This window comes from Phialemonium atrogriseum, assembly GCF_030411735.1.
Source record: "Phialemonium atrogriseum strain 8032-3 unplaced genomic scaffold QBC33scaffold_34, whole genome shotgun sequence".
Taxonomy (NCBI): domain Eukaryota; kingdom Fungi; phylum Ascomycota; class Sordariomycetes; order Cephalothecales; family Cephalothecaceae; genus Phialemonium; species Phialemonium atrogriseum.
In genome coordinates, this window is record NW_026848171.1 from 180,733 (window position 1) to 196,531 (window position 15,799).

At 55.7% G+C, this 15,799-nt stretch overlaps 5 protein-coding genes across 5 annotated transcripts; 2 read left to right on the forward strand and 3 right to left on the reverse strand.

Annotated features, from left to right (window-relative positions):
* Positions 1 to 5,808: 5,808 nt before the first annotated feature.
* Positions 5,809 to 7,551, reverse strand: QBC33DRAFT_460081 (XLF-domain-containing protein; the record flags this gene model as incomplete). Its single annotated transcript, XM_060424959.1, has 1 exon — positions 5,809 to 7,551. The coding sequence occupies one exon, from the start codon at positions 7,549 to 7,551 to the stop codon at positions 5,809 to 5,811; it is 1,743 nt and encodes a 580-aa protein (XP_060279353.1).
* A 1,459-nt stretch (positions 7,552 to 9,010) lies between these two features.
* Positions 9,011 to 10,466, reverse strand: QBC33DRAFT_518940 (uncharacterized protein; the record flags this gene model as incomplete). The annotated part of the gene is made up of 2 exons (XM_060426266.1): positions 9,011 to 9,548; positions 9,634 to 10,466. 2 exons carry the CDS (start codon positions 10,464 to 10,466, stop codon positions 9,011 to 9,013), a joined length of 1,371 nt encoding a protein of 456 aa, XP_060279354.1.
* A 1,170-nt stretch (positions 10,467 to 11,636) lies between these two features.
* On the forward strand, positions 11,637 to 13,070 carry QBC33DRAFT_550503 (xylose isomerase-like protein). The gene has a single exon (XM_060429088.1). The coding sequence runs from the start codon at positions 11,816 to 11,818 to the stop codon at positions 12,866 to 12,868; it is 1,053 nt and encodes a 350-aa protein (XP_060279355.1). The 5' UTR covers positions 11,637 to 11,815; the 3' UTR covers positions 12,869 to 13,070.
* Positions 12,944 to 14,001, reverse strand: QBC33DRAFT_550504 (SnoaL-domain-containing protein). Its single transcript, XM_060429089.1, has one exon. It carries the CDS (start codon positions 13,941 to 13,943, stop codon positions 13,113 to 13,115), a length of 831 nt encoding a protein of 276 aa, XP_060279356.1. The 5' UTR covers positions 13,944 to 14,001; the 3' UTR covers positions 12,944 to 13,112.
* A 1,235-nt stretch (positions 14,002 to 15,236) lies between these two features.
* QBC33DRAFT_623162 (uncharacterized protein) lies at positions 15,237 to 15,667 on the forward strand (the record flags this gene model as incomplete). The annotated part of the gene is made up of 2 exons (XM_060432878.1): positions 15,237 to 15,516; positions 15,584 to 15,667. 2 exons carry the CDS (start codon positions 15,237 to 15,239, stop codon positions 15,625 to 15,627), a joined length of 324 nt encoding a protein of 107 aa, XP_060279357.1. The 3' UTR covers positions 15,628 to 15,667.
* Positions 15,668 to 15,799: the final 132 nt, after the last annotated feature.

A 15,799-nucleotide genomic window follows, 5' to 3' on the forward strand; every position in this document is an offset into this window, starting at 1 on the left:
GATCACCCACACCGACATATCCCCTCCCCCCTCCCTCTCTGCCTCTTCCCTCACCAAGAACAAAGTGGAAAAGGTAAACGAGCCAGACTGACCGCAGGCGAGAAAGAGGGTTGGCGGTTGCTTCGGCAGGGACGGGGGGTTTCGTTTCCTGCCCGAAAGAGGAAGAGGCCCAAGAGAAAGGTTGAGCGGGGCATACATACATCTCCACGGAGGAATGTGCACAAGGTTACGGTACCTACAAGGTGTCTGAGGAGGAGGACGACGAGGACGAGGAAGAAGACAAGGTCAAGGACAGGGACGGGGGTTCGAGGAGGAAAATGAGTAAATTAATATTTCTAATGAAAATTCTCTTGGGAAGAAATAAAGAAGACGCATCGCAACCCGTATCCCTACTAGTCGTCTGCAGGTAACTGCAGTAAGGCAAGGCCTCTTCCAATGCGTTCCAGGGTCGCGTCTTGGCGACCACCAGCAATGGGTGCGTCTTGCCGAAACGAGAAGGGGGAGCTGAGCAAAAGTGCGTGTGTACCAATGTACTGTACATACAATAGCTTACCTAGGTAGGTAGGTATTCGGCTTCACGTTGGGACGGCTTCCCCTATCATCCCAACCCCCCAGCCGCCAACCGAATCGGAAGCGAGCCCTTGCCGATCACTGGTCTTGGACCCTTGAAACTAGCGTACAACTTAAAGGTTATTATCTGCGGGGTGAGCTTCGGGGGGTTTAGAGGGGGCAGGGGGCATAGCCTGACAGGGACATGGGGTGCTCCTTGGGCGTTTCTTTCCCCTCTTTCAGCTCTCCCGTGGGCGCCGAGGTGGGGGGGAGGAAGGGTGGTTGGTGTCGGGGGATCGGGGTCGGGACCGGGGTTGATTCCCAGGGGGGAGGCGGGGAGTGGCGCCTGCGGGCGTCGTTACTCGTCTCGTGGCTTGCACCCCTACCTGGCTATGGCTTGACTATTTTGTGCTTGGCGCGCCGTGCAACCTGAGGGGAAGGGAATGGGGAATGTAATGCGAGCCCCGCCTGAGCCGGCACTGGATGTTCTGTTCTATGTACGGATATGGAGCCTACCTACTAATTCAACTGCGATACCGAGCGGCTGCACCGGCTAGGGTACCACTAAAACCTTCTTCATCGTGCATCCCCCTCCTTTCTAGAAGATCAATATTGCATTTGACCGATACTGTGGGGTGTTGCATTGGAGATGCGCTTCCAAGATTCCGTCGCGATTGGCTTGCATGGCTTGCTTCGGTTGCAGACGAGCAGTCATCGGACATGCCGAGCTGAACAAATCTAAGATATGCCCGATTAGATCTCAGATTGGCATTCTGTCGTGACTGAAGGAAATGCGCGGTTTTCTTTCCTTTTTCCCTTCTTTTTTTCAGTCTTACTTGCCCATGAAACACAAGAGTCCTGCAGCACGAACGGGATAATTAGGTCTTTGCTCTTGTCTCTTTTCCTCCCATTGGAATATGATATTTACATCTGCTGATCTTGGCGTAGGTGGACTGTCATATGAACGGCGCCCAGCCTCTGATAGGCGGGAGTAGATTAGCGAGAGACAGAAATAGAGGTCGTGCGCTGAGGAGGTTCAAAGAGTAGCCGTATGTAGCAACTGCATAGGGATGCAGAGTACCTAGGTAGGTAGGTTGCCTAGGCCCTGTGTGGCGTTCGTCGAATCTGGAAACTGTCCGTCAGGGGGGGGGGGGTACCACTTGTGGATCTCATTGTACCTAGGTTGCCCTTGTTGTAGGATTCAAGGCAGGCCGCTCCTGTCATTGGGTTCCCTTCCCTCGGTAGCGAGTGTTGGTTGTCCAGTCCAGTGACTCAAGGGTTACTTAATAATAAGCCTAATACAACCCCCAGGAGCCAGGTTGGACCTGGGGCACCGCTCTCTTAGGATCCGTTATTATGACATGGGAGGGCTGTCCAGGGTTGATGCCTTTTTGGGAAACCAACTCCACTGCAGTCACAAGTCGGGTCTGGGATGCTGCCACCATCCACGGCATATCATATCTAGGTAGACATGTATCTGCCTGGTACACAATACATGCAAAGAACTTGCACTATGACAAATTCCAGCACGCCACGCCAGCGGCTGTTCCATTGCAGACAGAGCCTTGCACTGTATATTAGCTTCCAGGTTCATAGACTTGCTGCTGTGTGACCTGTCATCTAATATCAGACTACAAGAGAGTGTGCATGGAAGGTAGTGGACCGGGGAAAAGAAGGGAAAAACAGAAGAGATCTACAACCACAGGGCTAGGAGCCATGTAGCCTGGCTATCATATTATTTCATCTTACGGCCGGTCAATGCATTGTTGGTTGAATCTTGCAGGGGGTGTGCAGCAAGAATGGTGTAATGAGGGAATCACCATTAGCTAATTACAAGTTACAAGCAAAGTTGAGAGTTATTCTGGGCAACCCAAGGCACCTCGTGGGTCGGCCCGATGTACCACGGCGGCTTGTCACTCGATTCATGGATTCAAAGTAACAGGTCAACATGAAACTTGAAAAGCGTCGACAAGCATCTGTATCAAAAAATCTGGATGCTGGAACAACAAACAGAGCTTCAACGACCTGTTTCTGCAGACGGACTTGGACCAACACGGTGCCTCTTACGCGAGTTTGAGCTGCAAGGCATCGGCATGCCTCCCTTTCGGTCATTTCCCAACATTCCGTATCCTTTTTCCACTTTCTCTTTGTGTGACAGCTCACTAGGTACGCAATAAACCCCTGGTCTTGTGCAAATCACTCCTCTCCTGTAGCAGCGGGCAACGTAAGGCTGGCTCCCTCTTTCCCCCCCACATACCATCCCCCCCGCGCCCCCTGGCTGCAGAGCTGCAGTTGCACGCGGAAAACGACTCATTCTCACAACTCAGATTTCCTTCACCTTGCTTGTTTGTTTCATGAGTCTGGGTCCCGCCAACCTGGTTTCTGGCACTCGCTTCATTTTCTGGTCCCGGGAGATCCATTGCATATGATATCGAGATGAATCTAGTATCGGGATCAAATCTCACATTGAGATCAGGCTGGGCTCTGGATCTCGGTACCCGCGACCTGTACAACCAACCATGTGATGTCACGATTGGACTTCTGTATGAAGAGCAGCATAGGTAATGATATATTCTCAGGGGCTTTGCTTCCAGATGTGATGATCTCCGCCAAAACTGATTGAAAAGCAAACAGTCTCCCTGTAATACAAATGAGACGGTTTGGGTGGATTGCTCAATGAGGAAACCTAACAATAGCATTATGACCATTCCATGCCGATCCGCCGCCGGCTCACCTGCTTTAAGCCTCTTCAATCGCGGCCCGCACAGGACTGATCGGCCCGTCCGCCCATCAAACCGGTAGATCGGCAGATCGGCAAGAGACAGCAACGACGAGAAAAAAGAAATACGGATCCGTAATGAGACGAGGCTCCCATCCCAAGGAGAGGTAAAACAGATCCGTCAAGGTGCAGCAGCCCGGCATGCAGGCTTCCCATCCCATCTCCGTCTCACACGTCATCAGCCGCACCCAGCCAGCGTGGCGGTTGATCATTCCTCTATAAGGGCGGCCCAGCCGGACAATGACGAACGGGCAGGTTCCGCGGCCCTATGCACCTCCCCAGCTATGACGCTTCTCCGGGGTGATATCTGATCTGTCAACATGTCGACACCAATGGGACGGTGTCCAACGCAGAGGGAGGCAAGCGGAGAAGCGTTTGCTTGACCGACAGTTCGATGGCGTCCATCGGACACAGCTGAGGCAAATTCCTCCACTTTTCCGGGCGCAAACTCAGAACTCGAGGCCTGGCGAGATCGATCTAGATCCGCTGGCATGGCATGATGGTGATCTGATATCGGCAAGGCCATGTGAGTGGACAAAGAGACAATCAACAACCCCCTTGGCTACAGGCTTGTTTGTTTTGGTTCCCGTACCGGCCCGTGGCTGGCGTCGTGGACACTAGTCTAGCGCCGTGAAGGTTTGCCGATGCTAGTGAAGCCATGCGGGCGTGTATTGGTCCAGAGCGGAAGGATAGGGGCAGCTCTCCACACACTGGCTTCACGGGGTTGTTGCGACCACGGATCTCAGGGTCCCTTCTTTTCCGGCGGTGGAGGGCTGTGCCCCTTTCAGGATGGGACTCTGATGAGCTTCGTCCAGCAAACGATGCCCGAAGGTACTCCTAAGGTATCTGTACTGTATGTATGTACGTACAAGAGCCATTGTGACTGTCCAAATTCAAAATCCTCTGTACTGAAGTTTCGACTCCTTTAGTTACAGCATCCCAAACTCAGAGTGGGAACCGAATGGCTGGGCCCAACCTACACTCACGCTCATCTGCTGGATGGCGTGAGTACATACGACAACTGTGCCTCCTCGATCTTGACGGATACGGCATGTGAAGTCTGGAGCGTGGAACTCTAACTACCTAGGTAGGCAATAACTGCTGTTTTTTATAACTAGGTAGCCAATGTAGATCATCAGGTGTATCCTTCAACCATCCAAGCCAAGTTCCCATCTGTCCCCATTCGGCGTCGTTATTGTCGTCCCTTTCGGCCGTAGAACGACCGCACTGGCTCTCCATATGGATGAATTCGTATCCCATGGCGGTGCACTGTTCACATGCCGGCCAGTTGGATGGACGCGTATGCAACGGCCGTTGTGTTTCGTCTAGCGAAACCATGTGCGACGCGGTGGGCGACAAGATCGCCCTTTTGCGGCGTAATTCTTTTCCTTTCCCCATTTCTGGTCGCGGTGTCATGCCCCTATTGTGACTCTAACCTATCCTTGTCTCCCCGTCCTAGCCAGAAAAAAAAAAGGGGCGCAGAAGTAGATAAACCGCGTGACAGCCCCGCGAACCGATGTTCGCCGGCAACCCCTTTTCCCAAAAGGTGTGACACGCTCAGCGGCAGCCAGCAGACCTTTCTCGGCGAGACACACGCACGCGGCTAATATTCTAAAACTTGCCCGACCTGACCGGGTCTGAGCTACATCACCGTGCGATGCGAGATCAGGCCGCTTCGCCGCAACGGGCAGAACATCCCTCACTCACTTGCCAAATCCGGCCACGTCGTGTGGAACGGGGGCAGGGGGTTCAAAGCGAAAAAGAGGGAAAAGGGTCACGAACACGGACGGCTGGGTGGGACATGTTTCGCAGCAGGGATATCGGGGTCATGATGTGCCCCCTCCCTTCTCAGCAAAGGCGGCGGAACCCAGATTATCGGTTCACCCGTTCTAACCCCCTCCCAAAGGACTGTTTACCCTCTTAGTGGCATCTATGGGTTTATTCTCCGCGGCCCGAAGACGGACGGGGCTCAGTCACTACCCCTTTCCCGCTGCCAACGCTCATATCCGCTGCGGAGCGCCTCTTCCCTTTCCCTGCCGGGGGCACGATGTGGGGATGGCCGTGCGGATTTGGTTTCGCGGGTTGTTACTCCTCAATTGGGGGAGGAGAGAGGGGGAGAGCAGGCGGGACAAGCACTGAGCAAAGGATACTGTAGTAATGAAGAGGAAAAACAGGAGGGGAGAGGAAGATTGAAACAGAGAATAGAGAAAAGGAAAAGGAAGGTGAATGTACAAAGAAAGGGAGGAAAGACGTCCGGTAAATCCGATTACTCCTGAGATCCTCACACGTGGTCAGAGTCCTAGACGTCTATCCCGGCAAGCCAACCTTCCATAGACCGCTAGCCTAGATAAATGAATGCCCGCGCCTGCAATATCTTGCCTCTGTACATAGCCAAATAACATCAAGCAGGCCTACTGCCCGGTGTGCAATGGGAGTGTGCTAGACATGAAATCTGCATACACACAGAGTAATTACCACCCTCAGAACTTCCGCTTCTTCCTCGCCGGCCCGGCCCCAGCCCTCTTCTGCAGCTCGCCCTGTAATTCCGCCCTCTTCCTATCCGCCCGCTCCCGCGACGTCTCCCGCGGCCGCTCCTCTTCCTCCTCCTCCTTCGCCGCCGTCGCCACCGGCGTCCCTCCCCTCCCGCGCTTCTCTGCTTCCTTCTCTCCATCCCCGTCCGCAGCAGCAGCACCACCACCCCTCCGCCCAATAACCCCCAGCCGGCCCCTGGTCCTCGGCGTCGTCACCGCCGCCGCGGTGTCGCCGTCGCCGTCTTTCTCCTCCTCCCGTCCCTTAGCTGCCGGCGCCGATGATGGCCCTGCCTGGGCTCTGGCGCCGGCCCCGCCGATACGGCCCAGCGCGCCTCGCCGCGGCGGGGTCTTTGGCGGCGGCGGCGGCGGCGGCGGCGGCGAGTTCTCGTCGTCGTCGACGTCCGACGCGGTGGCGGAGCCGTCGTCGTCGTCATCGTCGTCGTCCTGGCGGACCGGTTGCGCCGGCGGCGGTGGTGGCGGGGACGGGGTCCTGGTTTTGGGGGCCGGCTTCATCCGCTTGCCGATTGCGCCGAGGCGGGACGCGGATGGCTTGGCGTCTGTGGCGTGGCGGGTGCGCTGCTGCGATGGTGGTTCGGGCATGCTGTCGGGGATCTTGGCTCCATCTCCGTCTTCGCCGTCCGAGGTCTCGTCGTCGTCGTCGTCAGCTGCGCTGGGTGGTGCCTGGGGCCGCCGGGTGGATTTGTCGCGCTTCCTGGTGGTGAGGCCTGGAGGGGTGGCCTGGACCTGGAAGTCGTCGTCGTCGTCGTCGTCATCATCGTCAGTGTCGGCCTTGCGTCTGGTCCGCACAAGCGGCGGTGGCGATTCTGTCTTCTTGGAGGTCTTCTCCTTCCCGCGCTCCACCAGGGCGATGTGCTTGCCCTTGCCAAGCTTCACCCACCAGTCGTTGAGGGCGGGCGAATCGTCAATGTCCAGGTCGGCCCCGCACGCCAGCCCTCCGTCCCCGCCAAATACGTCGTCGAGCAGTACAGGGATGTCGGCTGGCCCGGCCTCGGTCTTGGCTGCCACGGCCCGCTTCCGGAAATCGGCTTCCCTGAAGGGTGCGAGACCCTTCACCCGCTCCTCAGCGATCGCCCTCGTCACCTTGCGCCGGCCCGAGAGGGAGGTGAAGGTGTGCTCGAGCCCCGTTCCCACGGCCTCTAGCTTGTCGACCAGCTTGGTTATCACGCTGTCCTTGTCTCGCAAGGCGGCGACCAGCTCGGTCATCTCCCGTGTCCGGGCGTGGTGTGCTTGGATCAGGGGTAGCACGAGATCCGTGGCGATAGCCGATTGAGTGGACTTCTTGAGGTGCATGGGCCATTTGAGGGGGCGCAGACCTCCCGGTAGGATGACGGTGATGTGGATGACGAGACCGTCGTCGCCCGCGTCGCCGCTCCCGCCTCTAGAGAGCGCCATGCTGGTGTCGCCATGCTCCGGAGAAGTGGGGTCAAACGCTGCCCGAAGAAGATCAAGGAGCTTCCGTATCTGATCCGGCCCGTCGGTCGGATCGATGCTGGTGTCTTCCTTCAGGCCTCTCATGATGATCGGCTTCTTCTCAAGGCTCTCGGTCCACAAGTTGGCGAGATCCGTGATGCGGACCGAGTATGACTGGGGTGTAAAATCGGTGCAGACCAGCAGGCTTGGAATACCTGGGACTGCCAGTGGCAGTGGTCTCCATGACCGTGGACCAGGCATGGTGGCGACTGGTGTTGCGAACGGGGAACTCTTAGCCGGGCTCTGTTTCCCGTCGCCTCCGGATCCGGGATGGAGTAAGACTGATGCGGGTAACTTTTCTTGTTGGCTTTCCCAATCGAGCTATGAGACCACCTAGAGAAATTATTGTCCGTCCGAACTTCCACAAAGAGCCTCAGATGTCGTTAAGGTAATCGGCCCGGCGGCGTCTCCTCGCTCGCCAATTCCTCGAATCAGAGACGAATGCCAGATGAGCCGGGAACGCTGTTGGATCGGCCAAGAGAGTGCAAGGCTGCCACGACATCAAAGTTGGAAGGTCGCACAGGTGTAGCCACGACCATGTGGGAGATGCAGCCTGCACGGCCTCCCGATCAGGAGCTGCGACGAGCTTTTCCGGCCGGTCGCAGGAGTGTCAGTCCTCGTGCGCCGCTAGGCGCTGGACTGTGGTACCCAGGGACATAGACTGCAGTAGCGACGTTGGACAGCCCAGGCAAAGCCGCCGGACAGGAAGCGAGACGTTTTTCTGTTGGAGTCCCGATTAGGCAGCGAGGTTGCAGAATAACGAGGCCGACGCCTTGCGTGCCTCGATAATAATGCCGATAGATGGCCGTACACCCGGTACAACACGACAAGTATTATGGTACGCTCACGGTTTAGATGTGAGTCGGCGCGGCTGATTCCGTGGTGTCAACGCGATTGTCGCGATGTCATGACAGCTGCCTGCAAGGCTCAGGCTTCAGCTTCGAGGGGACAGGTCACGTGATTCACCCGCACCCTTCAGGGGTTCATGGGCTACACCTAGGTGAGCTCGGTGTGCATCAACTGGCTTTGCTCAAAAAAATGTTTCTTGCCTGATGGAGAGGGCGAACCTAGTCAAACAGTATCGAGTTCTTAGAACTGATTTCCTCGTCCAAGTATGTACAACTACGATATTATATTCGGTAGTCATGAGTTGAGAAGTTCCCACCATGTATAGCCTCTCCAAAGGTGCCAGTTAAGAAAAGGGGACCGGTGTGAGCCATGGGACACACGAATTTGAGCCCAACAAGTCTCTAGATTTCAACCCATATGTACCTTTTGGGTTCTTAACCTTATCCATCTGTATATCTTACAACATCTATCAGAACTCGGACAACAGTGGCATAATGCCCAAGGCCTCGGCCATCGTATCTCGATCGCCAGGTCTACCGGCTGTCGATTCTTGGGGCCGATCATGGAACATCTACAGACCAGCTACCTGAATCGGTATCCAGTCCATGGCCGAAGCGCATCGATCCGTAGGCGGTTGGTAGCCCGTCCAGAAGCTCCTTGGATACCCTTCGTGATATATGGGTGATGGTCTAACTCTCTCGGAGATCCTCGTGTATTCAGGGATGGGTTTCTGGATTGGTTGGCGGTATGGAGGCTCACGTCTGTGAACGAACCTCAACAGTTGGGGTCGAGCACAAGCAGTGCAGCCCATTCATGAAGCCCTCTGGTACCAAGCCTTGGCACGCGCGGGACTCTTAGCCGTGGCCGCCTCCTCGGTCCATTCCTTCTCTTCCCTCCTCAGCTCCCTCTTGACATACCAGAAGGTGAAGATGGTCCACACGCCGGCCCACCCGAATGGGGCGGACCAGCCGATCGTGTATGCGGCATTGGCGTTGATGGTGAAGATGAGTATAGTACAGACGACCGCCATGGCCTCGGCGCCGACAGCCCAGAAGATGCCGAGCCGCCGTAGCATGGCGCGGAAGATGTGGCTGGACTCGTAGCGCCGGTTGAGCGCCTCGCGGAAGGGCGTGCCCCCGGAGCCGTCGACGGCGACTACGTCCTCGATCAGGGTGTAGATGCCCGGCCGCAGCTGCGCCCCCTTCGGTATGGATGACATCCGGGCCGGGGCCGGGACTTGGAAGTAGCGGAGGGTGTCGACGAGGAGGAGCTCGGTGCCGAAGACGAACAGCATCGAGGTCAGGGGCATCGAGAGTAGGCGGATCGGCGGGTTCCTCGGGACGGTGCCACTAGATAAAAAACAAGTTTGTTAAACCGGCTGCTCGATGAAAACTGGGTGAAATACGTAGCAAGATCTGGCAGGAACAAACTTACACGATCAGCTCGATCATAACGATGATCCAGGCCAGCGAGAAGTTCCAGTGGAACCAATCGAGATACCAGCGATGGGCACCAATGACGCGGCACGTGCTGCCTTTCTTGAACAGCCGCCGAAACCGCACAAAGTACTCGACAATGCTGGCGCCCCCTATGGCGGCGGTGACGATGGAGAAGACGGCGTTGGCGGACAGCTTCTCCCTGATCTCGGTGGGCGTGTTCGTCCCTGGGCCGACGCCATACCAGAGCCCGAAGTATAGTCCGATGGGCATGAAGACCGAGTCGATGATGATGACGGTCCAGAAGATCAGGATTGTCAGCTTCCGCGTCCGCAGCGTGTAGTTCAGTGATGGTGGCTCCGGCGTGAAGCCCGGCCTTCCGGCGATGGCGGTGGCGCGTCCGGGAACGCCGGTCTCGGTGCCGCCGCTGCCGCCGCTGCTGGCCTCGGCCTTCTCCAGGTCGGACAGCTCTGCGAGCGTGGGTCGGACTGGCGATCGGCCGCGGGCCAGCGACAGGCTCCTCCCCCTGACCATGGTCAGGCTGGGCCGGCCGAATGGGCCGTCGTACCTCCTGTCGAACTCGGCACTGAGCTTCCCCGGCTTTCGTCCCGCGATCGGAGTACTCCTCCGCTTCATGTTGGGCGGTTTGGTGGGCGACGCTGGCGCCGTGTGCACTGGCTCAGGCATGCTGCATATCCGGCTGCATCCGGGATTATCGCCTGTCGGTGCAGTTGACATTTCCATGGCGGGTGAAGTTGTTGGTTGAGCGTCGTGTCGGCCGGCGATGCTCTGGTCTGGATCACCTTGTTCCGTTTCGATCCGGCCTTCCATTTTGATCTACCATGTAGGTGAGGATCCCCAGTGGTTTTGTTTGTTGTAAATGCAGTCGCTGCGTGATTCTCTTTGGGGTGTAAGATTGGTAGTAAAACCTCTTGGGAACTTCAGAAATGGGAGGGAAAAGTTTAAAGGGATGGTGTCTTTCTTCAATGCCTGTTTGGGGTGATCTCTGGGGATGCCAACTAGTAGTACAAGCGCAGAAAAGTAGCACCTGGCAGCGATATCCTGACTGAATCGTGATCTTTGATTAATGGCATCATCATTGGACGGACAATCCGGTGTTGGGATTTGGCATGACGTCAGAGTCTCGAGACCGTCGCAAGCAGTGCCCCCGGACCCCAGTGGACCCGGGTGATTTACAGGGATGCATCGCCCGTTGCAGGCCCCACCTAGCACCCCCTAGTCGTCAGCCCAGACCCTCTCCACTTTCCAGGGGCGGCGACCGCCGTCATTGAAGCTAAATTTAGTCACTTATTCCTTGCTGGGTCGGGAGAAACATGTGTTGCATGTCGAACTGCCAGTACTCTAGCCTCACTTATCCGGCCATCTTCACAGCCACGTTATTAACTCACTTGGTGAATCACACGCGCTGGATGCCATTCAAAATGGTGTGAACCAGTCGCTAGCTTCCCAGATTCCTTCTCTTGAGATCGAACATGTGGTCCCCCGAGGTATATCTACGCCTGCGGCCTCTTGAGATGATGGCGGCAAGACTGTGCCCCGAGAGGACTTGCAATATGAACGACGCGTAAGTGGCCGCGTTCGAGTCCTCCAGGGTCGGCAAGACGAGCTCCCGCGCCACCCGGAGAGAGCGGCGGGTCGAAGAAATGGACGTGGATGCCGAAGGAGGTGCAGATGAGGCGGTTGTCAGGGGAGACGCTGGAAATACGCGTGGATGTCAGTGTGCCAAAGAGGGAGAAGTTGAGTTGCCTCTTTGATCTCTATGGTTATGAACTTGAAGTTGTGGTTTTATATTCTGTGCTCGATTGGTTACAGACTGAGAATTGTTGGTTCTGTGGCATTTGTCGTCTGGTTTCTGAGCATTGCGAATACCAAGCAACTAACTCTGTAATCAATAACAATACACGTTTATTTTGTCCTATATACCTATATCAGCGTGCCAGGGTAGGTGCCTATGAATGTGTGTGATTGTCGTGGATCGGCGGGGAATTGTTCATCAGATTTGTTGACATCATTGGATCATCATCAACTCGAATGGTAGATCACTACTTTGCAAATCCGAACAACGACTCGACTAACTTTTCATTTACACGACACCAGCAGAAACATCACGCCGAATTGACTGCTTCTCTAGTCCAACGGGAACGACTTCTTCCCAAACCATGGCGCTCCCATACTCCAACGTGCCCCTATCTATGGCCTCCTGCTCCATCGGCCTCCCCCGACACAGCCTACACCAGAAAATCGAAGCCCTCTCCCAAGCCGGCTTCGGCAGCATCGAGCTGTCCTTCCCGGACCTCCAGACCTTCGCCAGCTCGCATTTCGGCCGCGACATCGCTGCCGACGACTACGACTCCCTGTGCCTCGCCGCCGCCCAGGCCCGCCACCTCTGCGACCGCCACGGCCTCGACATCGCCGTCCTCCAGCCCTTCTCCAACTTCGAGGGCTGGCCCCGCGGCAGCCCCCGCCGCGACGAGGCCCTCGCCCGCGCCCGCGGCTGGGTCCGCATCATGGACGCCGCCGACGCGGGGATCCTGCAGGTCGGCTCGACGGACTCGGTCGGCATCGACGGGTCGGTGGGGACCCTCGCAGCCGACCTCGCCGAGCTGGCAGACATGCTCGCGCCGGCGGGCCGCAGGCTGGCGTACGAGAACTGGTGCTGGGCGACGCGGGCGCCGGCATGGAGGGACGTGTGGGAGATTGTGCGGGAGGCCGACAGGCCGAATATCGGGCTTTGCCTCGACACGTTCCAGTCCGCGGGCGGGGAGTGGGGGGATCCGACGACCGAGTCTGGGAGGATCGAGACGGGCGGCGTCACCGAGGCGGAGCTGGATCTGAGCTATCGGATCAGCCTGCAGGAGCTGGCCAGGACGGTGCCGGCGGACAAGATCTACTTCCTCCAGGTCAGCGATGCGTACTACGTGTCCCCGCCCATGAAGGACGAGCCGGATGAGTCTGGCCTGCGGCCCCGCGGGAGGTGGAGCCATGATTATAGGCCGCTGCCGTATGATGGAGGTTACCTCCCCATTGTCCCGTTCGTCGAAGCAGTCTTGGCGACCGGTTTTCGGGGTTTGTTCAGCATAGAGGTCTTTGACGGCCGGTTCGAGCAGAAGTATGGGGATAATCTATTTTGGTTCGCGAGGAAGGCAAAAGAGACTCATCAGAGGCTGCTCCGAGAGGTTAACGAGAAGAGAGTTTTGACTGGTTTGGAATAGTGGTGAGAGCGAATTGCATGGCTATCAGGGCGTTTATTTGCAACGCAGAGCACCTATTTGAAATCCAGGATACTGGAAGGTTTATCTTGTATGTACACATCAACTTGTAGCTTGGGCTTTTACGGATAATGGCTTGCAATTTTTGAGACATTTCTCACAATAGTTTTAAACTCAGTTCAAATGTGATTGATTGGCAGTGGGGGAATTATTGGTGTACAAATCCATCTAACAGTTCAGCAACTAATCAGGGCTCTCTCATCTGCCTTCTGTAGGCGTCCCAGTCGATCACAGTCGACACTCTGCGGATCTTCCCGTCTTCCAGCCAGTAGAATGCATGTTCCGCAAAGTTTACCGCCTTCCCATTCGGCTCGACGCCAGCATAGTCCTTGACGGGTGTTCCGCTGAACTCGATTCTGACCGCAAGTTGCTGCCTCTCTTTATCCACCACCAGATGACGAACCTTGAACACCAGACCTGATATCGCCGAGAAGCTGTCCTCCATCAACATCCGATACTCGACCAGTGCCAGTTGGCGACCGCACCAGGTCACATGAGGTTGGCAGTACTTGTGTAGCTCGGTAGCCATCGTCTGGTTATTGATACAGCGGATGTAGGAGGTGTACATCTGAGCCAAGTCGACGTTTGCGCTGTCGGAAACGCGTGGACCGGTTTCAGACGATGGTTCAATGTGAGATAGGCCCTCGCGAACCACGTCCATGTCCGTTATGGATTTGATATCTGTGATCCTGCCATCCTCGAACTTGCAGATGACGTGCTCGGGAAATTCGATGGGTTGCCCAGCCGGATCTCCGTCTTCTAGAGCCCGCGTGGGGGTGGCCCTGACGATGAGTCTGGCCCCCAGCTGGCCTGATTCGTCGTCCTGGACCAGGACGTCGATGGTCTTCTTAGGCTGGAAGATTGAAGCCGAGCCTTCTAACGAAGAAATGTAGTCTTCCAAGGTGACGCGGTGATCCATGTAGCAAAGATGCGAGTCGAAAAAGCGAGCAATTTGAGCCCACTGCCCCTGATTGACTGCATCAATGAAGCTGCGAAAGATTGTCCCGATGTTGGCCATTTCTTCGACTCTGTGATGCGCACTTGCGGGGAGTGTAGACAGCTCGGGCTACCGGTTTTACGGATTGATGTGTCGATTCTCAACGGTTACATACGTAATACTTGTACTCGGGCGCACGCGTCATTGCATACCTTCGCGAGCCAATTTGGGAATGGATTTACACGCACAGTAGGCCGCCCACCTATCAACCCCTTTTCCACCCCTGATCTCAGATTCTCACTCCTTTTTCCTAACAAAAAATAAATAAAAGGGATCCCAAAAACAAGAGAGAGTGAGAGGAAATTCAAGATTCAAGACGCGAAAATTAATACGCCAAACCCTCAAACATTCTATTCCTCGTCTCTGCTGCTAGGTTGCTGTTCTGTTCTCGATCACCACAAAGTGCGACTTTGGAGCTCTTCGTCTTCCCAGTCCCTCACCGATGATAGTTGGATCAAGTTTAAGGCCTGTTGTGTCCATTATACGGGACTTTGAAAATATAAAAATTGCGACTTGTATTCGGAATGGCAGAGTAGAATTCCACATCAGTGTGCTATCCCCAATGCCGTTGGTTAGGAAACACTGCTAAGGCATTGCTGTAGTTAGGTACTCGCTCTGGCCTATTTGGAACTCTCCAAAGGTTTCCTAAAATTGCAACATTGATAGGATAGCGGCAGTACTGGTATCAGCGCCACGCACTTGTAAACTTTAGATGATTGATAGTTTTTGACTCTCTCCTCAGTTATCAAGGCTCCGAGTGGCAGGCAACTAATCTAGTCTGAAGGTTAAAAAGCATAAGGTTGAAAACCATGGAAGCGTATAGAAATGCAGAATGACATACAGCAAAGGTCTCTTCTAGCCTCACTTCTTTGTCCACTCTACCCTTCCCGACTTGTTCAACTTAGTGGGAAGCCTCAGCAATAATTAGGTAAGTACTCACGATGTCGGTGTTTGTCACTGGTACAGTCAGCAGGTCAACAAGTACGTACCTGATTCTAGAATGGACATGGAAGGTCTACCAAGCCAGATGTCTCCCTCTCTCAGTGAGGCCGGGACAAGGGTCTCATGCATTGTGCTAACACTCCATGCGTCACTCCCAGCACCATGCATCATTCTAAGAGCACGTTGTTCCTGGAAATCCACATCAAATAAGCAATGGCACTACTTGCTCAAACACAGTTTACACCAATATTCCCCCCCCCCCCCCCGCAGCCACAATCCCCCATCCCCCTATTAAACTCTCTCTCTCCAGGCAGCCTACCAGTCAAGCCACTTGCTCAGTTTCTAGATTCCCCTCCCTCCCAAGCAACCACAATGGGTAGCTTCATGGAGGACTGCCAAGCGCTGATCGACGAGCTCTACCCGCTGGTCTTCGTGGCCGGGTCCGAGCACATCCTCATCGAGGCGAACCCGCGGAAGATTCTCCAAGACGACGGCGCGCGGCCGGTCGCGCTGTACGCCCAGAGCCTCAGCGGCCAATCCGTCTACGTCAACATGCGACTGCCGGGGATTAAGCGGGTTCTAAGTCTGCTTGCAAAGGATGGAGTCGGGCAGTCCGTCGACCACAAGGGAGTGCGGTATCAGTTTGTCATGAGTACGAAACCCTGGTGCGGCGTGCCACCTTTGGGTTCAAGAGGCGTTGACGTTGTACACCCCCATAGATTCCACCACCGCGACGACGAGTCTTATATCCAGCCTGGGTTGAAAACAACATCGACTAGTTCCGACCTGTGCGAATACTAGAGTCGGGGATTCTCCCGGGGGGGGGGGTGAGGGGTTAACAAACCTTTAGGGGGTGGAAATGTTGTGAACTGGAGGTGGGAGCGGTCAACGTTGTACACAACGTATTTTACAACGGAACACGGAAAAGGGGGGAG